General features: G+C 36.7%; 1 protein-coding gene across 1 annotated transcript; it reads right to left on the bottom strand.

Annotated features, from left to right (window-relative positions):
- Window positions 1–46: 46 nt before the first annotated feature.
- LOC137007150 (afadin) lies at window positions 47–21,341 on the bottom strand. The gene is made up of 26 exons (XM_067368468.1): window positions 21,201–21,341; window positions 20,520–20,712; window positions 20,321–20,430; window positions 19,993–20,144; window positions 18,027–18,091; window positions 17,727–17,932; window positions 17,480–17,625; window positions 17,299–17,393; window positions 16,425–16,687; window positions 13,216–13,359; window positions 12,940–13,135; window positions 11,159–11,250; window positions 10,856–10,930; window positions 10,404–10,469; window positions 10,244–10,317; window positions 8,442–8,560; window positions 8,091–8,288; window positions 7,989–8,005; window positions 6,947–7,070; window positions 6,675–6,800; window positions 4,838–5,011; window positions 4,218–4,246; window positions 3,399–3,557; window positions 1,497–2,195; window positions 1,226–1,311; window positions 47–158 (listed from the first exon to the last, which is right to left on the bottom strand). Exons 1-26 carry the CDS (start codon window positions 21,339–21,341, stop codon window positions 47–49), a joined length of 3,861 nt encoding a protein of 1,286 aa, XP_067224569.1.
- Window positions 21,342–21,899: the final 558 nt, after the last annotated feature.

Here is a 21,899-nt window from a genome sequence, read left to right as displayed (position 1 = left end):
ACAAGAAGCCTTCAGAAAAAAAATATCTTGGTGGGTTGCCTTTTTATCAGGACACTTTGACTTTACTTGTAGTGACCATTGGCAAAGAAAACAGCCGCTGACGCTCCTTAAAGGTCAGATTCTCTGGGGCTCGCTGTGTTTTGAAGCTTTTGACGTCACTGTAAGAGTATGAAAGAAACACCTGATTACATTGAAATATTACTTCTGGGTAACAATACAATAAAACATGGACATACAATAAAGAATAATAAAGATATTAAACAATAAATAATAAAGATGATATAATTGAACTGTGATCTCAGAACAATTTTCATAAATGTCAGATTAAAACAAAAAAATATATAAAATTATTGATTATACACCAGTTTTAATAAAAATCATGTTAAAAATGTGATTGTCAAGTATGATCCAACAAGCTTTTGAGGAATGTTTATTTGTTCGTCTCTCAATCATCCATGTATTGCATTGTTTTTTTTTTCACCAACAACATTTTTAATTATTTTCACAAAACTTTCATGGCCCCCAGATTATTTTATGAATATCTGAACATGCAAAATGTCAAAAGAAAGAACAGAGCCTATGCTTTTAAACTAACAACAACAACAACAACAAAAAAAACATTTTATCCATTCATTCACAACTGAATGTGGGTAAGTTTAATAAAAAAATAAAATAAAAAATAAAAAACCTGAACAAAAAGCTGAGAAAATTGCGGTTTTTTTTTTTCAAAGATAACAACGTGCATGAGCATTGTTTTCTGCTTCTTCTTCGCCTGTTTTTATCCGGAGATTCAATACTCTTTTAGAAGATGCGTAATAGCGCCACCTACCGTATAACCGTGACAACATGAATTGCTTGAAAAAAGGTCCAATAAACTGTTCCACTTCAAACTTAGATTTTTCTGACTATTACTTAATATGTCAGGCTTTACGGAGTTAAATTGAACTGAAAAGACATTCAATTACCATTAAAACAATCCTAGTCTGAGAAACACTCACTAAAGTTAACAATGAAAATGATACTCTCCCCTATTTTTGAAAGTTAAAAAAGCAGAACTGCTGTGAAGAATTATGAGTTTGGAGTTGAGACTAACCCAGAAGAGAACTTCTTGTCGTATCCCATATATTCATGTTTGATTCTATCTGCAATTACATAAATCAATGTTAGACAAATTTATCAAGTCTAAACCAATGGTAATCAGTGATTGATTCTAAAATACAGTCAAGTATCTTTCAAACTGTCCTCTTGAGACAAGTGGCCTTCCTTTTGCCGATCAGCTGCATTCTTCTCACCGTTCTTCTCACAGTTACTCTACAATGACATTAATAAAATGTATTTTAGTGTTTAAGAGTCTTTCTATGTTGTTCTTAATACCTCTGATTCATGATATGTGTTATATATTGCTGGTTTGGTCAAAGAGAAATTTTAACCTTGGTTGACAATTAAGTTGTTTTGTTATTGTGATGTTTCAGTCAGTGTACAAATAAGAAACTCACCACTACATCACTTCCTGTCTGAAACCACTTCCGTTCTGCCCCCGAATGGCTCTCATCATCCTCATCCTCATCTTCATCACCATTCTGCTGGTACTCCTCTAGTCTCTTCTGGAATTGCAGCTCTAGAGCGAGTCTGCGTAGACGTTCACTCTCTTGTAGGGTGCGCTGCACTTTGGCCTGCAGCTGCTGCACTTCCTGTTCCAGCAGGTCTGTAGTAGGGAGTTTACTAGTCTTGTCGACCACTTTCTGCTCAAGATTAGCACTTAAGCGTAGTGAGGGTGTGTTATTCTGGGATGTCTTCACAGATGAGTGGAAGACGACTGTTTTTTTCTTGAGTACCTGCTGTGGTCTTTGAGATGGTGACACATTGCTCTGATGTTGATACCGATGGTGTGCTTGAGACATAATTTGAGTCTCTGCAGGCTGGCGGAATGTACTAAATGAAAGACTGTTGGCTTGTGGCGAGTAGGGGACGTCCATTCGTTTCGGCTGTGATAGCGGCATGGGCTGGGTAGTTGTCGGGACCTTCCAGAGTCCATTTTTGTGTCCCATGCTGGACAAGCTGGAATTCATTGGGCTTATAGTTGAAAGGCTATTCCATTTGCTCAGTTGTTGCTCTTTCTTCAAGTACCTTGATCTGTCCACAAGAGGGCATCCTTTTTCTACACTCCAAAGATTGTCTTGAGAATGTGCCTGTTTCTGAGATGCAAGTTATTCTTTGTGAATGTGGGTAGGTGCAATAAAATTTGAATTTGTTTAATCACACACACATATATACACACAGTGTCCTCCATAAGTATTGGAACAATAAAGACAAAATTGCTCTGTTAGCTGTGGTGCCAAGACATCTAAAAGATTAATATGAGGCAGAAGTACAGAATGTCACATTTTATTATTGGCTGTTTCAACACAAAATGTTTTACCAACTAAGAAGAACAGCACTTGTAGAGTTTCCACCCCCCCTTATGCTGTGAGCATAAGTATTGGGACAGTTTAACTTAAAGTAAATGTGAAAGTGTAAAAGCTAATATTTAATTGTAAATCCCTTGCATGCAATCACAGGAGTGAGTCTGTGACCCATAGACATCACCAGACTCTTGGTTTCACACTTTGAAATGCTTTTCCAGGCCTTTAATGCAGCCATTTTCAACGGTTGCTTGTTTTGGGAAGTTTCTGCCTTTAGTCTCTTCAGGTGATGAAATGCTTGTTCAGTAGGATTTATATCTGGAAATTGACTTGGAATGTCCAGTTTGGAATGTCCTGAAAAAGATAGATGTCACTATCTTTTTCAGATAAAACCAAGAGTCTGGTGATGTCTATAGGTCACAGACTGTGATTGCATGCAAGGGATTTACAACTAAATATTAGCTTTTGCACTTTTACATTTGCTTTAAGTTAAACCGTCCCAATACTTAAGCTTACATTAGGCAGAGGGATGAAACTCTAAAAATGCTCTTCTTCTTAGTTGGTAAAACATTTTGTGTTGAAAGTCAATTATACTACAAAGTTATACACTTATACTTGTAATGGTCAAACGTCCTCATTTGCAGTAGTCAAATATTATTACAATCAACTAGTAAAAAAAATTCCTGGTTCTTACACTCTGGTGTTTTGCACATGTATGGAGAGAGTGTGAGTGTGTGTGTGTGTGTGTGTGTGTGTGTGTGTGTGTGTGTGTGTGTGTGTGTGTGTGTGTGTGTGTGTGTGTGTGTGTGTGTGTGTGTGTGTGTGTGTGTGTGTGTGTGTGTGTGAGAGAGAGAGAGATAGAGAGAGTTAGAAAAAGAGAGAAAGAGAGAACTAGCCCTGCTCTCCCCTATCTGCAAACTGTTTTTTTGCTTCTAATGCAAAGATTATGGAAGCACAAATATCTAACATGGCAATAAAAGTACAACACAAAAATACCATAATGTTGATGTTTTGCAGATCCCTGGGAAGTGCAGGAATACGCTGAGGTTTTTCTGTGATTCTGGATACCTTATTGCTGTGCAGTTTGGATGCTGGCAGGGTCAGATATTCTCTGTGATGAGTTTCTGTGCTTAAAAGAGTGTTTTTAGGATTCACCTGGGAGAGATATAGAAATATATGAGATAAGATAGCAAGGTCAACATGTACAGTATCTGTACCATGGTTATCATCATTAACAAAAACCAATCTGGCACCAAAACCATAAAAAAATATTATTGGAAATTAAATAAACATTAATTAAAATAAAATATAAAAATCTTTAAAAAAATAAAATAAAACTTAAAGTTTTATTTTCTTTTATTAAAAGATTTCACCCTGTGGTTAAAATCAATATTTTAATGTTGTTTATATGTCTATGTGGTGTTTTCAATATACTTTAAGACGAACTATGTGCAAATTAATCAGTCAACAGTATTGCTGAGTATTTTCTCCCTAAAAATCCAGTGCACAAAAGACATTCTCAAAAATTCACAAAAAGTCACAAACATGTGGGGTCATTTGTATTATGCTCTGTAAGCATTTTAAAGGTGGGGTAAATAGTTTTTCAAAAACACTGTATGGAAGTTAGTCGGCCGACACCAACAATAAATGTGTAACCGGTTGAGGAGACAGAATGAGCAAGAGAGAGATTTGATTAAAAAAACTGCAAAAAGAGAGATGAGACAATACAAAAGAGCACAAAATAATATGACTGGGTTCGTTTGGGTTGATTTCAAATATCAATATGTCCAACAGCATTTTTGAAAAACTACTTACCCCACCCTTAACAGTGAGCACAAAAGTACCTTAAGGGACAAGAAAAATCAGGTACATATAGCAATATAGCTGGTGGATTATGTATTATGTATATATGTATGAGAAGATAGAATGAGCAAGAGAGAGATTTGATAAAAAAAAAAACTGCAAAAAGAGAGATGAGACAACAAAAAAGAGCTCAAAAGAATATCAGTGGAATGAAGGTTTATGACTGGGCAAACGCTTTAGGACCCGCGTTAATATTAGAAAAGCTTTCCAGCGCTGGAGGGAGAAGACCTGAAAACAGAGGCTGCTTTGATTCCGCTTCACACGTGAGTAACAGTGTCATTGATTTTCTGGAGCTGCTGTGCTGTTGGCGTCTAACAACGAACACTTGTTTGTATTTACTCTTGTGTACTGTACGTACATTTTTTTTGTGCTTCCTTGTTGTTCGTTCATCAACTGCGCTTTATTTTTCATGAAGCATTTTGTTGCACGCCAACTGTGATAAACAGACATCCACTCTCGCATTGCGCCTGTAACAGTGGCCAGATAATGAGAGTTGTGCAGGTAAACCACTGCACACTGACGACCGCTAGAGAATGAGGTGTTTAGTGTCATTATTAGTGCACTCGCCTCACCTGCCAGCGGCGGTCGGGCCGGGATTCGAGACTGACTCAGCAGGTTGGTTAGGATTAGAGTGTGAGCTTTGGAGGTTGAGCAATGAAGAGAGGGGTGGGTTTGTTTGGGTTGGTGTCCAACAGCGTTTTTTGAAAAACTACTTACCCCACCTTTAACAGTGAGCACAAAAGTACCTTAAGGGACAGGAAAAATTGGGTACATATAGCAATATACTGTAGCTGGTGAAATATGTGTCATGTATATTTCGATGTTATAATGAAATGTCTTTCTCCACTGACTTTCTATGATATTCAAAGCGTTTCTAAAGATGCTGTTTTTGAAGACAACCAACCTGACTTTGAGCCCCCTCGAAAGGGAACGCCTTGGGTTATGACTGTAACCCTTGCTCCCCAAGAAGGGAACGAGATGCTATGTCCCTTTGCCACACCTTCGTATGCCTGAGAGCGACTTGTTTCGACCTATCAGAAGCTGACACTATTGTACGGCGTCCCTTTGTAGCTTCTGTGTACGCCGTCAAATGCCATGTCACTGGTTACGTCATGATGCATCACCAATCAAGATTGGACTGGTTTCACACGTGCAACCCTTGTTCAGACAGCTGAACAAGGGTTAGAGTTGTAACCCGAGATGTTTTATGTTTTGCTCTCTACAACATCGGATACATAACGGTAATTAATACGATTAGCCTGTGGCTTGACTACATTATCAAACAGCTAATAATGTGATGCTAATGTTACACAAACCGTGTTCCTATTCACCATCTCAGAGTCAGACAAAGCATCTGATGTAGAACCTGGAAGCCTGCACTGTCTATACAGTTTAAATAGCATAAGATAATGACAGGGTAGAGAAGAAATTGTTGAATAAAATCATTATTTTTGTTTTGTTTTTGCAGACAAAAAGTATTCTCATAGCTTCATAACATTAAAGTTGAACCACTGTAGTCATGTTGACTGTTTTAACTTTGTCTTTACTACTTTTCTGGACCTTGAATGTGGTACTTGCGTTGCTTTCTATAGGGGATTTAAAAAACCTCTTTGATTTCATCAAAAATATCTTAATTTGTGTTCCGAAGTCGAACAAAGTTCTTACGGGTTTGGAACGACATGAGGGTGAGTAATTAATGACAGAAATTTCATTTTTGGGTGAACTAACACTTTAATGTCACCAGGCATGACCCTCTCAGCCTCAAAGGGTCAGCCTGGTACACCTGCATGATGGCCATTAGGGTACGATTTACCACGATTAAACTGCACGCAATTTGGCAAAGGCTGCGATTATTTTATGCGTAGCTTGTCAGAGCTGTACGGCTCTGTGATCAGTAGTAAATGCTTCTCCATCTTAAAGCCAGAGGGCGCTCTTGCACAGAAACTCCAAATATGCCCTGCTGCAGAAGAAGATAACGTGTCATATCACTGTAGCTGAATAAACAGAAGATTGAAACGCTTTGATTGATTAAACATGACTCATAAATACATCACTGCCTTATTCTGTGTAAGAAGCCACAGAAGGATGCTCAACTGTCGTATGAGTTTGGAGTAAAACATTTTAAATTATTAAATGTTGTCTTTTGTTGGACAAGATGTTAACAAATACTTCTCATGTCTGGAAAGATGCTTGACACGTGTTGCGACTCAAACTCACAGTGCTTTTAGATGGATTAGCAGTAGGAGCCATACTTCATTGACAAGCTGCGCATTAAAAAATAATAATAATAATCGCCTTTGCGATTTCATAATCGCACTAAGAATCGCATTTAAGCATGATTTCAGTGTTATTTTTCGTATTGTGCAATAAATTGTCCAGCCCTAATGGCCGTAGTGTGCAGGCACGCACCAGCCTGACCCACCGCCAAAGCAGATGTAGTGTGGCAAGGTTTGGTGGGAAGCATCGGGTGAGAGGTAGCTGGCCAAAGCCTCTTCATCCCACTGCATCGTCCCATAACCGTTCTCCTGTATGCTGCTGTAATTATGTACAATAGAGCTAGATATTCTAGAGGAGAACCTTTTTTTCCATGATCTACATAACCCGTTATGCAGATCGGCAAAGAATGGTGGCTGTGTTCTAGATTGCAGGAAATGCTCATTCAGCTTATTTTTCTTTTTCACGGGGCCACTTGATATTTAATTTTTCCACAGCCTGAGTCACAACCACCACAAGCTCCTCATAAGTGGGGGGATTAAGTAGTGAATCCTTCCTTTCCCCCGCGTCGATGCTGAGCAAATCCAAAGACTATAGAATAACACAAGATGCGTATATCGTATTGTTTTGAATGGGAGAAAGTGCAACGCTCAATATGGCGGAATAAGTCCCGCCTCTTAAATAATAGCCAATCGCGATTGGTAAAGTCATCGCGTCACTACAGGGCCGTTAGAAGCTCCGGTTCCTATAGAAACATTCAGACGAGTGCCTCCGAAATGAGGCACAAGAGACATTATGCGCATTTAGGACTGCGCATGCGCATTAGCTTGATCCAGCCTGAAGAATACAGTTTTTAGCCATGATTTGTGCATTTAGAAACTAAATTTAAGAGACAGTTGTTGTCAGATTTCATTGGTGATTTCAAATATGAAATTTATTTGAAAGCTTGGCAGACAGTTTTGGAATATTTGATGTTTCCCCATTCAAAGAGATAGGAGCTGCACTTGAATGCCCTAGAGGCGTTTCAAAGATGGCCACCGAGTGAAATGACTCGTCTTAAAGGGACTTTGGCACATCCACATCAGATGCAGACGACGTTTTCACTTGCCATTGTGAATCGTTTACTGCAGCTGACTGAGTGGATCAGGTAGTCCGAACTTGTGTGATTGGGTGGAGGCGGGGACTAATTTGCATATTAATGGTTTCGAATATACTGAAGCAAGGGTGTAAAGTCAGATTCAAACTATTTTAAGGCATAATGAAATTATTTTCACATGAAAAAACATTTAAATATGTCATTTTGATTATTAAAGATAAAGCTGCAGGGGGACCTTAATAAAGACCATACAGACATTTAAAAACTCATAAATATATAAAAATATATACAAATAAATTATTTCAAAATATTAACAAAAACTATAACAGTATATTAAATAGTATATCAATGATACTCACAGAATCCATTAAATTGTCAGAAGAGAAAGATAACATTATATTTTCATGGGATACTGAATCAACAGGCATATCTGATGGAAATAGAAAATAGAGGTTAACAACCCAAAAACCAACAAATAAACAAACATAAAATGATGTGCAAGTATAAACACTCACATGTCAGGTTGGGATTTGAACGATACTCCAGTTTCTTCTTGAGTAATTTCTGGTTTTGTTTTGTGTTTGGTCTGCTGATTGTGTGCTGATTTCTAAAGGTTTCTGGTGGTTTTAATGGAGCAGACTCTGTTGGTTCAGTGCTGTCACAGAGATCAGAGACACTTGACTTCTGCTTTGACTGTCCACCATTATCGTGATCTAACAAATATGAAACAAGTATACATATGTTCAAAGCCATAGATTATATATTGGCGATACAAACATTGCTCTCACATGACTGATTTTTAATTTAAGTGTTTTTAAAATGGTTCATGTATAATTATAATAATTAAATGTGCTTAATATTACTACCTTTAGATGTTGTTTGTGGTGCCTGGGTAAATACCCCTGCAAAACCATAATGTACAGCGGCTGACTTCAGAGTTTCCAGTGTTACAACTGTTCCAGTGTGCATCATTATCTCTGCAGCCCTGAAATGGATCTTTATTAAATCATTTTTCACTACCAAATGTGCATCAGTTCTTGTCATGCCTAACACATACAGTATCTCACAGAAGTGAGTACACCCCTCACATTTTTGTAAATATTTTATTATATCTTTTCATGTGACAACACTGAAGAAATGACACTTTGCTAAAATGTAAAGTAGTGCGTGTACAGCTTGTATAGTATAACAGTGTAAATTTGCTGTCTAAACCGCTGGCCACAAAAGTGAGTACACCCCTAAGTGAAAATGTGTCAATATTTTGTGTGGCCACCATAATTTTCCAGCACTGCCTTAACCCTCTTGGGCACAGAGTTCACCAGAGCTTCACAGGTTGCCACTGTAGTCCTCTTCCACTCCTCCATGACGACATCACGGAGCTGGTGGATGTTAGAGACCTTGCTCTCCTCCACCTTCCGTTTGAGGATGCCCCATAGATACTCAATAGGTTTTAGGTCTGGAGACATGCTTGGGCAGTCCAGTGTTCATCTTGGAGGTGTGTTTGGGGTCGTTATCATTATGGAATACTGCCCTGCGGCCCTGTCTCCGAAGGGAGGGGATCATGCTCTGCTTCAGTATGTCACAGTACATGTTGGCATTCATGGTTCCCTCAATGAACTGTAGTTCCCCAGTGCTGGCAGCACTCATACAGCCCCATACCACCAGACACTCCCACCACCATGCTTCTCTGTAGACAAGACACACTTGTCTTTGTACTCCTCACCTGGTTGCCGCCACACACGTTGGACACCATCTGAACCAAATAAGTTTATCTTGGTCTCATCAGACCACAGGACATGGTTCCAGTAATCCATGTCCTTAGTTTGCTTGTCTTCAGCAAACTGTTTGGGGGCTTTCTTGTGCACAATCTTTAGAAGAGGCTTCCTTCTGGGACGACAGCCATGCAGACCAATTTGATGCAGTGTGCGGCGTATGGTTTGAGCACTGACAGGCTGACCCCCCCCACCTTCAACCTCTGCTGCAATGCTGGCAGCACTCATACATCTATTTCTCAAATACAACCTCTGGATATGACGCTGAGCATGTGCACTCAACTTCTTTGGTCGACCATGGCGAGGCCTGTTCTGAGTGGAACCTGTCCTGTTAAACCACAGTCTTGGCCACCGTGCTGCAGCTCAGTTTCAGGGTCTTGGCAATCTTCTTATAGCCTATGCCATCTTTATGTAGAGCAACAATTCTTTTTTTCAGATCCTCAGTGAGGTTTTTGCCATGAGGTGCCATGTTGAACTTCCAGTGACCAGTATGAGAGAGTTAGAGCGATAACACCAAATTTAACACACCTGCTGCCCATTCACACCTGAGACCTTGTAACACTAACAAGTCACATGACTCCTGGGAGAGATAATTGCTAATTGGGCCCAATTTGGACATTTTCACTTAGGAGTGTACTCACTTTTGTGGCCCCCGGTTTAGACATTAATGGCTGTGTGTTGAGTTATTTTGAGGGGAAAGCAAATTTACACTGTTATACAAGCTGTACACTCACTACTTTGCATTGTAGCAAAGTGTCATTTCTTCAGTGTTGTCACATGAAAAGATATAATAAAATATTTACAAACATGTGAGGGGTGTATTCACTTCTGTGAGATACTGTACATAAGAGGCTTAAATAACACTAAATAATTAAGTAATATTCTGATTATTTCACCTTTCCTGTGACACTCCCACAAGACTTTTGCCATCCACACTCAGTAACTGATCGCCTGGATTCAGTCTGCCATCCTTCATCAAAACTCAATAGTAAATAATATGATGCAAATAGGGACATTTATGGCTCATGTTTTTGTTTTTTGCACAATGATACCAACCAAATTTGCTGCTCCTCCCTGGACGACAGATTTGATAAAAATGCCAAGCTTCTCCTGTCCAGGCCCCTGTAAGATATATATGAAGAATTTATGTAAATCAATCAAATATTTCCAGTGGAAGTACATACAAAATGTTTTTTGTATAATATTACTGTAGCCTATTGTAGATTATAGATATAGATTATTGTAAAATAATCTCTGATATTGTATTACTATAAAATTATGGCAAGATTTAATTTGTTCAAGCATTAGCTAACAAACTAACAATGATTGATATATTTCTTGTAGTATTTATTCATCTTTTTTAAAGTTAGTTAAAAATACAAGTGTTCATTGTTTGTTTGTTAGTTGACAATGCATTAACCAATGTTAACAGACACAACTTTTGACTAATGTAGATAACTAAAGTTAGCAAATGAAACCTGATTGTAAATAGCTACAAAATGACGTACCTTGGCTGCTACAATGCTCACTCCCATTCCACCATGCAAAGGTTTCTTTAGAGTTATTTTCACTGGATCAGGTTTCTAATATTGATAAAATAACATGTATAAAGAGTGTTTCAGAATTACTGCAGAAAAGCTTTAGGTAAGCTTGCCTTGAATTGATTAACAGTTAAACGCATCAACAGCTCCTCCATAGTCAAGATGTGCTTGATGGATAAGGATGAGGTTCATTGCTATTTCAACAATTTTTTGCAATTGTTAGGAATTGATAACTTTAATTTATGTTTTATCTGTAAATAAGCAACATACCCAAGTTGAACTCTCTGTGGAACAATCTGACTGGTCAAAGAAAATGGTCCAAGTCCCAACACAGTTGGAATGAGGAATTAATTTGCAGAGACCTAGAAAAGGTGCAAGTTTGTCAGTTTTCTGTCTATGCAATGACTCTACACTCTCACAAAAGGAACATTTAAAGGGAGAGCTCACCCAAAAATGAAAATTCTGTCATCATACTCACCCACATGTCCTTCCAAACCTGTAATCTTCTAAACTCAAATTAAAATATTTTGAATGAAACCAGAAAGATTTGTCTATTGAAAGTTCAGGTAATTGATTGACATGTACACATTAGTGATCACATACATAAGCTCAACTGCTTTCCACACATACGCTGCGTCCATTTAATTCCATTTAATTCGTAATAAACTATGTTGTAGTCTCTGGCTGGGATGCTCCCCCACAGGAAGAAAAGACTAACATTATTTGACACATATTATTCAATATATATATTTAACTAGTATCAGTAAAATCAGTGTCCCATTCACTGAGAGAGACAATATATGACAAAGCAAGGAGAACTCTACCATTTAAATGCTGTAATTTTGCATAATTTACAATGCATAATAATGCATAATATTAGTATGTAATTAAATGTACTAGTAGCCTTTGTAATTAAAATTAATTTCAATAAAAATCACACATTATTTTTTGTTTGTCACATGTAGTTGACCATTTTTTGTGTCGTGGGTAAATTTTCACCTGGCTACCAGTGCAAGTATATTTCAAACCTGTGGGAAGCACTGCATGCACTAGTGACGTTTGTTCTAGCATGCACGAGTATTTACCTTATTTATCATATGCGATACACTCTATGTGTCTGTTTATATATGAAAAAAAAAAAACTTAAATTAAGTCTGTTCATCATATAAAGTGATTGTGGCTCTTCTTAAGACTTGGATTAAACAACTCGATTCATATAGATTCATTTTACGATAACTTTATGACCTGAGATCTTCTAAGATTTGGTTACCTGGACAGAAATCTCCCAGGTTTTGTTAAAAATTGAATTTGTGTTTTGAATATTAACTTAAGTCTTATGGGTTTGGAGTGACATGAGGGTGAGTAAATATCAATGTTTATCTTAAAGATGAAATGAAACCTTTTCAATGTCATTATTATATGTTATCCTGCAAATATCAGTGTGGACATATCTCACATTGTCTTATTATTGTAAACAAATTGTTGTAAAATAAGTTCTGATATTATATTGCTATAAAATTATGGTACTCTTAACAATAAGGTCTTATTTGTTAATGCAATACCTAACATAAAGTAACAATGAGTGATACATTTCTTGTAGTGTTTATTAATCTTTGTTCACATTAGTTAAAAATGCAAATGTTCATTGTTTGTTTGTTTGTTAGTTGACTGTCCATTATTACCAATATTGACATACACAAATTTTGCATTTAAAAAAATTGTTAGTTAATGCTTTAGTAATATTATTGATTTGACTGCACCGTCACTATTGGATGAGAAGTAAACTTTAACTGAATTGAGCTGGATGATGACATCACTATTTTATCATTTCAACTGATGAACTTTACAAAGTTATTGAACTGAACTGAATCAACACTGAACTGACCTCAGCTGAATGGCACTATTGTCTTTTTAGAGCTGCTTTATAGCAGAATTGAACTCTCTTTGCATCATTAATCTTTATTTTTCTGTTTATCACTGTAAAGCAGCTTTGAAACAATCTGTATCGGATAAAGCGCTATATAAATAAAGGTACTTGGCTTGAAAAGTACCTTTGCGACAGATGGGCTCTAAAAACTCCTCAAATCCCTTCGGAATGCCACGGATGGAATCACACGAATAACCATCCTCAGGCAGCAGGAAAGGCAGGTGAAGCTCTAATTCCTCTTCCAGTCGGATTTCTCCTCCCTCTCCTCTCAGAATGTCTGTTGATGTCTCTGCCAAGCCGGCTACGCGCTCTATCAGTGCCTATGAATGACAAACACTATGTAGACAATTACGCATAGCCGTTTTGATTTTTATGCCAGTTATCATTTTCCTTCACTTACGTCTGGAAAGTGGGGTTGATTTGGGGCATAATGATATTTGCTCATCAGTGCTCTTAGCTGTAGGGAGTTCAGCTTGTAACATGTGGACTGAATCATCAAGGCATCTCGTGTAGAGGAAGAAGTCATGGTCAAGAGAATTGTCGCCTGAGGAGAAGCAACATTTTTAAGGAAATAACTGACCAATCATATCATGGATGGGTCAGATCTTTTGATGCTGATAAAGATCTAAATAATATTGTTCAAAACAACTGTTATAAATAAAGGTTCCAAAAGGAGGGTTTCGCAGCCATGCCATAGTAGAAACATTTTTGGTTCCCAAAGAACCTTTCAGTGAACCGTTTTTAAATGGTTCACACAAAAATTACATTTCTGTCATTAAGTACACACAAATTAAGATATTTTTAATGAAATCCGAGGGTATCTGAACCACACATAGGCAGCAAAGTCATTGCACCTTTTGAGGTCCAAAAAGGTAGTAAAGACATCATTAAAGGTGCCGTAGAACGTCTTTATAAAAGATGTAATATAAGTCTAAGGTGTCCCCTAAATGTGTCTGTGAAGTTTCAGCTCAAAATACCCCATAGGTTCTTTTTAATAAATTTTTTTAACTGCCTAATTTGTGGCATCATTAAATATGAGCCAATTTAGGCTGCGGCCCCTTTAAATGCTCACGCTCCCCGCCCACGGAGCTCGCGCTTGTCTTAAACAGCATAAACAAAGTTCACACAACTAATATAACCCTCAAAATGGATCTTTACAAAGTGCTCGTCATGCAGCATGTCTAATCGCATAAGTATGGTATTTATTTGGATGTTTACATTTGATTCTGAATGAGTTTGATAGTGCTCCGTGGCTAAAGCTAACATTACACACTGTTGGAGAGATTTATAAAGAATGAAGTTGTGTTTATGCATTATACAGACTGCAAGTGTTTAAAAATTAAAATAGCGACGGCTCTTGTCTCCGTGAATACAGTAGGAAACGATGGTAACTTTAACCACATTTAACAGTACATTAGTAACATGGTAACAAAACATTTAGAAAGACAATTTACAAATATCACTAAAAATATCATGATATCATGGATCATGTCAGTTATTATTGCTCCATCTGTCATTTTTCGCTGTTGTCCTTGCTTGCTTACCTAGTCTGATGATTCAGCTGTGCAGATCCAGACGTTAATACTGGCTGCCCTTGTGTAATGCCTCGATCATGGGCTGGCATATACAAATATTGGGGGCATACATATTAATGATCCCGACTGTTACGTAACAGTCGGTGTTATGTTGAGATTCGCCTGTTCTTCGGAGGTCTTTTAAACAAATGAGATTTACATAAGAATGAGGAAACAATGGAGTTTGAGACTCACTGTATGTCATTTCCATGTACAGAACTCTAATTATTCAACTATGCCGAGGCATATTCGATGGCACCTTTAAAATAGTCAACGTGACTACAGTGGTTCAACCTTAATGTTATGAAGTGACGAGAATACATTTTGTGCGCAAAAACAAAACAAAATAATGACTTTATTCAACAACTTGAACTGTTGTCATACGCAGTTGACGAAGTGAACGCGTTATTGGCCGGCTCCTGCGTCAGCATCACACGCATGCTGCTCACATGTATAGTGTCTGCCAATAATACCAGGTAATGAAAAGTTCTTTGGGGAACCAAAAATGGTTCTTTGATGGCATCACAGCAAAAACAAAAAAAAACAACAACTTTATATCTAAACCCGTGTTTACACCTGGTATTAAAGGGATAGTTCAACCAAAAGTGAAAATTTGATGTTTTCCTACATCCAAGATGTAGGTGACTTTGTTTCTTCAGTAGAACACAAATGATGATTTTTAACTCCAACCGTTGCTGTCCGTCAGCCGTATAATGCATGGCAATGGCAACACCATCTATAAGAGTCAAAAAAACATGCACAGACAAATCCAAATTAAACCCTGTGGCTTGTGACGACACACTGATGTCCTGAGACACGAAACAATCGGTTTGTGAAAGAAACCGAACAGTATTTATATCATTTCTTACCTCTAATACACCACTATGTCCAACTGCCCTGCACATCCGGCTAGTGAGGTCTGAACGCACTCTGACAACGGAAGTGATCTCTCGCACTTATTGAGGTATAAGCGCGAGACATCACTTCCGTCATCAGAACATGTTTTCTGACCTCACTAACCAGATGCTGAACGCAGTTGGACATAGTGGTGTTTTAGCGGTAAAAAAATTATATAAATATTGTTCATTTTCTCACACAAACCAATCGTTTCATGTCTTAGGAAATCAATGTGTTGTCACGAGCCGCAGGGTTTAATTTGGATTTGTCTCTGCGTGTTTTTTGACTCTTATAGATGGTGTTGCCATTGACACGCATTATACGGCTGACAGATGGCAACGGTTGGAGTTAAAAATCATCATTTGTGTTCTACTGAAGAAACAAAGTCACCTACATCTTGGATGCCCTGGGGGTAAGCAGATAAACATCAAATTTTCACTTTTGGGTAAACTATCCCTTTAAGATGCATTTTGGTCGATCGGATCACAAATGGATAACACTGTAAATTGGTTTCGAGCTTGTTCACTTTCGACCACTTCCAGAGGAAGATGAAAACACATTCAACTGGATGTTTTCATAGTGTAGACGATAATGTTGTTGAATGTGTTCGACCAGCCACAAAAGACCGCCTACTCTTTACTCGTGCTAGCCAGATGAGGTTTAAACTTTGTTGGCTGAAGACCCAAGTTTGCTTTGAAGATGAAAAACGTACCAAGCAATGTTCTCTCATCATTCCTGTTTTCTAACACGTCTTGTGGCTCTGTGTTTTTTGATCATCTTTGTGCATGTTCATATGTAAATTGCGTGAGCTTATTTTGTCCATTTGATCTGAAAAAACAAGACAAATATTTACCCGCCCATAGACCTTCCCCTCAAAGAAATCAGGATAGAAATGGTTGAAAGTGGAAACAAGATATGGGTATGTGTCTGCTTTGTCTACTTGTGATCCGTTCAACCAAAATGCATCATAATACCAGGTGTAAGCAGGACATAAGAGTGTATAAAGAAACTGGAAAGGTTCCATGGATGTTAAACGTTCTTCACACAACCATAGATGCCAATAAATAATTTTTATTTTCAAGAGTGTACTTCATTTTGCAGATTGCATTTCTCATCATCTTCTTTTCAGATACACTACCTGGATTATACGACTAAGATGGCAGTCAACAGCCAGCTCCAGCCCTTGTCTTTCTGCCCAGGCCTCTACGTGTCTCAGACGCTGCCGTAGAATTTTGCCCCAGTAGTTTGAGCACAGCTTTGATCCCGGTGCAGTGAACTGGTTCAAGATCCAGGCCCCCATGAAGTGAAAGAGTTGAGAAAAGAGCTGGATGCTCAGAGCAGGGTTGACCCGACATCTTCGGAGCAAACTCATGGTCTTTATGAGAGTGTTCAAGATGCCTTCTAAGAAATAAATTCAGAACAGAACAAAGTCTGAATTTGATACAGTACACAAAGTGTCACCATCTTTAATCCAGATGTTTTATCATCTGAAGCAACTTAAGGTTGAGTTTTTTTGCTCAGCTGCGCAATGCTAAAAGTTCACTGAGCGTCATTTGTGGGGTTTAAACCTGTACCCAGCTAATAGGTAACATTCTCTGAACTTTGGCAGAACATTCTTGCAAGGTTCTCTCAAAGTTATGAACAAATGTTCTTCCAGTAAAGTTAATAGAATGTTCATTCAGTGATATATGGTCTTTAGTAAGCTATTCAAAACATTAACACAAAAATATTTTTTATACATCATTTATGGAATCATTTTAGTTAAAGTTTTTTAAATGTTACGCTACTTGCTTTTTTTTTTTTTGATGGTTCAGAGAACATGCAAAAACTTAATGGGAACATTAGCAAAACATTCATAGAACATATTTTTGTTAGCTGGGAAAATCCAAGCTTGCAACATCTGATCCATCTGACAGACATGCATTTTTGAAACAATATGTATTGTGAAAAGCGCTATACAAATAAACTTGAATGAAACTGCACTGAAAAGGAGATTTAAGAAAAAGATGTACCTATTTCTTTTGTCTGAGCTGTTTCCTTTTTTACATCAGCAAAGAATGCAGGCAAGTGGTTTTCAAGATCAACCTGAAGCCGATGTGACAGGTACCTGAGAAAACATTCATGCTTAATTAAACGTTCAAAATCCATTGCCCTCACTGCAAACATCACAATGTAATCACGGTTTTATCATACCTGAAAGCCTGATGCTCAAGTTGAGCAAGACTGTTTTGAGCCTGGAGTGTGATTGGACACAGATCTCTGTCTCGTCTGACAAAGTTCAGGAGCTCGGATGTGTTGGCCATCCAGAAGGCAAGAGCCCCTGCAATGTTCCTCTTTTTCTAAATGGGAAACAATCATGGTGATTATGATTTCTAGGAGTTTATAAAATCTTGAAGTCATGGTGTACATCCTACATTTTTAATAATAGATTTTAATCTACCTCAATGACGTCTTGAATCAAGTTTACAATCTTGTCAAATATACTGCAAAGCCTCTGTTCAGTCAGTTGCTGAGGTTTATTCCTCTGCCCGGGTTGACTGGTTAAAAATCGTCCAACCAGATAAAACACATATGCAGGCGAGAGCTTAAAGTGAATTGTGGAGCTGTTGATGTCATTTATCACAGCAAGCAAGAAAGAATCCTCATCTGAAACAGAAATTAATGACGTAAAACGTAAATTGAGCAGTACAGAGAATTGTGTATTTGTGTGATTTTATTGTGCCATGATAAACGAATATACCTTTTTCCTTTAAAGAAATGCTGAGTGGAAGATTCCATTTCACTTCCAAGTAGTCTTGTGTCACGCTGTAATAAAGAGAAAAATATGCAACATTTTTTTTGGGATAATAATGAATGTTGCTTTAATAGGCATATGCTTAGCATAACAGAGTTTGGAAGGATTTACTGATTTCAGCAAATGACAAACTTTCAAAAAACACAAAATAGCGGTTGATTTTATATCACCTTGATCTATTACGTAAGCATTTTGCGGTGACATTGTAAATGTATTAAATTATGTTTTACACTGTAAAAAAAAATCCCAGTAAAATTTACGGTAAAAAAACAGCAGCTGTGGTTGCCAGAACTTTACCGTAAAAAATACAGTAGCAACGTAAAAAAAAATCTGTTAAATTTACGGTAAAATAACGTATTTCATTAACTGATATAATGTTAATTTACCAACCTAATGAAGTACTAATATCTGTTTTGTACCTTTATAATACACTGACAGTCACCAAACACAGTGGTGATAAGAGTCACATAATGAATCAAAGTTCATCACAAGCAGATTTTCCACAAGCTGAGGAGGACAACACTAACATATAGAAGGTTCACACAGTGTCGTTCACACACACACTAAACACCATCATGGTAACACGCATGAAATTTTAAAAATGCAATAAACATTAATTTAACAACATTAGATGTAACATAAAACCCTAATGTACATAACTGATTAGAAAAAAAATGAGAAAAACTAAGAAGAAACAGAGTTATTTCAATGAAAATATATCAAATGTGAAGTGTCACGCAGGGAATTGTGGGAATGGCAATTTATGGTTTTTCACTTTTTCACTTTACAATGAATTGTTATTTTTCACTTACAAAAACTATTTATTTAGTATTTTACCGTAAAATGACATTAAATGTACCGTTAGATCTATTACAGTTATTCACCGTATATAGTACGGAAACTTTCTGTAAACCAACTGACAGTTTTTCACCGCAGCATTTTTACAGTCGTTTACTGTTAAAATCACGGTCATTTTTTACAGTGTATTACAGGCAGAGGCACCTAAATATAGGTTTTTCTTTTTAAATGAAACACAGGTTTTTAATCTTTTTCCTTGTCATTCACAAAGTGTTTTGTATATTTTTCTAATATACATTTTTTACCTTTCATTAAATTCACCAGCTTTTAAGGGTTCCCAACCAACTGATCACATTACAGTAAAATAAAAGCTGTGACATTTTCACTGGTGTCTACAACTTTTTGTTTTAACATGGTTATTTGCACTCAATATGATGCCTGATTTTTTTAATAGTTTAAACAGTTCAAGTCACAATAAACATATTAGGTTTTATATGATAAGTAAAACATTTGAACCCTTGTGTGTTCTTCGTTTGGGGGCTTCACTCATGGTCTTTGGGGTCTCCAGAGACCCCAGGCAACAAAATGTAATTTTGGAACATTATAATATTTTTTTCTAAAAACAAATGTAATTTTACTCTGTTTATTAGTGTTTTTACTCAACAATTGTGCAGTTTTTAGCATTTACAAAAAATACTAAACTTTGACAAAGTAATTTTTATTGTTATAATTGTGATTTCATAATATTTAGATATGAATCCAACTGAAAAAAAAAAAAAAAAAAAAAAAACTTGTGAAAAGATGTCTTTCAGTTAGTCAAATAGCACATAGCAAATAGTGGAGCTCTGCAGCCATCTACTGGTAAAAGTGATAGTTTGTTTTTACTTTTAAAACTGCATTTTCCAAAAGATGGGCAAAAATCTTACACTAAACCATGTCAAATTATCCATGTTACCCCCATAAATGAAAGTTAGAAATGTGGATCTTTTATAAAGTGAATTTAACATAAAAAGTGTATAAAAACCTATTGAAAAATGTACCACAAATGCTTCTGGGGACAAAAATCTTAAGATTGTCATGCTATGGTCAACAACAACAAAAAAATATTTAATACCTGTTTGTTTTACTTTCAGAGACATCATTCTCCAATGAGTGACTGCATGAAACTTTTTTTGTCTCTTTCGTTTTAGTCTTCTCTTTCCTTGAAAATGTCCTTTTAAAATTCTTGATTACTCCAACCTTTTCCTTATTTTCCAGACAGCCATTCTAAAAAAAACAAAGTTGTTTTTAGTTAACACTTTACAATAAGCTCCCATTAGATAATGCATTACCTAAAATTAACTAACAATGAGAAATTACATTTGTTATTTATTCATCTTGGTTAAGATTATTTAAATAATGTCAGCTCAGGTACATTACATTATGACAGTGATATCACACACCTGTAAAGTTACACAAGTGTCATTCCTCAAGACAAATCGGCCATCTTTATCTTTACTCCAGCTGAGTTGAACCACCAAAGGCTTTTCTGAAAGGTCCAGTTGTCTTTCATCTAAATGGCAAAAACACAGAACATTAAGTAACTGGCAACAAAGACAGAACATGTCTCCAAACAAGAGTTAAATTCAGTCCTGCTGTCACCTTGATTTTTAAAGACCTCATATAATGAATATGGGAAAGGATTTAGGGTCCCATCACACTGAAACTTCTCCAGCAGGGTTTCAATGACCTCTTGTGCGGTAGTAGTGCTCGAGATACAAATGCATTTGGTGGCACAGTTTCCTGAAATATGGTCTTGGAGGTAGAAACGAACAACTCCATGGAATACAGAGTCCTAAAGAATAAAAAAGATGCAGATCTATTAAACTGTGAACATATAAATACTGTAAGCAAACTAAATGAAATAAAATGTAAAAAAATAAATTTCTTTAAAATATCAATTTTTAATCCTAGACAGCAATGAAATTAATTGGAAAGGGTTTTGTTAACTCTCCTACTTCTCATATTTCTCTCCTAAGAAAAAGTCCCCAGCAATCTCACATCTCTACTAGAGATATTATAATTATTTCTCAAAATGTTCTCAGATTTGCCAAGTCAATCAAAAGTCAAAGATCACAGTATGAATCATCAAATTCTTAAAAGGCCAAGTTATTCATGTTAATCCCCCCCAACCCCCCCCCCCCCCAAATGAAATTCAGGGGGAAACATAATATGACTTAAATAGCCCAATAAATACTTCAACTTGGAACAGTTTGAAAGTGTAAAATTGTAGCTCTAACATTACAAAACATCAGAGAAAGTGCAGTCTTTAAAAAGTTTCACCTCATCAGGTTCAGTGATCTCAAACAGGCTGAGTCGGTTGGAATTCCACTGTTGGATGTTCTCCTGAAGTCTCCTGTGTTCCTCTGGACCCATCTCAGCACCATGAACCGAATCAGGAGCATTTCTTTGTTTTTGCTTCATAGCTTGACAAGTTTTGTTTGTTATCACATAAAGATATTTTTATTGTTTATATTTTTAGCAGTCAAAGCTGTGGCTCACTAACCTTCATGATATTCTCATGCCAAATGCCTGGCACTAGTTTTTTCCAGCCTGTTTAACTTTCAGACTGATGGTTAATTGTTCAGGTTTGTTTGTCCCATTGAAAAGGGGAGGGTCCTAATTTGGCCATTCAAGCTCAACTTAGAAAAAAACTCTATTTTAATGCCCATTTGATTGAAAACTGATTTTTTTTTTTTTTGTTCTATACATTTAATAAACTGAAATTCAGTGAAAAAAAAATACAAAATCTGTATAGCTCTGCACTCTTAAAATGATCCGTAAAAATACGGCAGAATGTACTGTATTAAATTGACAGGATTTTCTGTATTTAATTTTTTTACAGGTGTTTTATCTGTATTTTAAATTTTCAACTTCATTTCGCTGTGTTTTAGGGTTAACGGAAATGTCTGTGAAATTACTGGATAATGTCCTGGTAATTTTCTGCCAGTACATTATCCATTTTTTAAATGGATTTTTTTT

This window comes from Chanodichthys erythropterus, chromosome 18 (assembly GCF_024489055.1).
Source record: "Chanodichthys erythropterus isolate Z2021 chromosome 18, ASM2448905v1, whole genome shotgun sequence".
NCBI classification, from domain to species: Eukaryota; Metazoa; Chordata; class Actinopteri; order Cypriniformes; family Xenocyprididae; genus Chanodichthys; species Chanodichthys erythropterus.
This window is presented reverse-complemented; position numbering and strand designations above follow the sequence as displayed.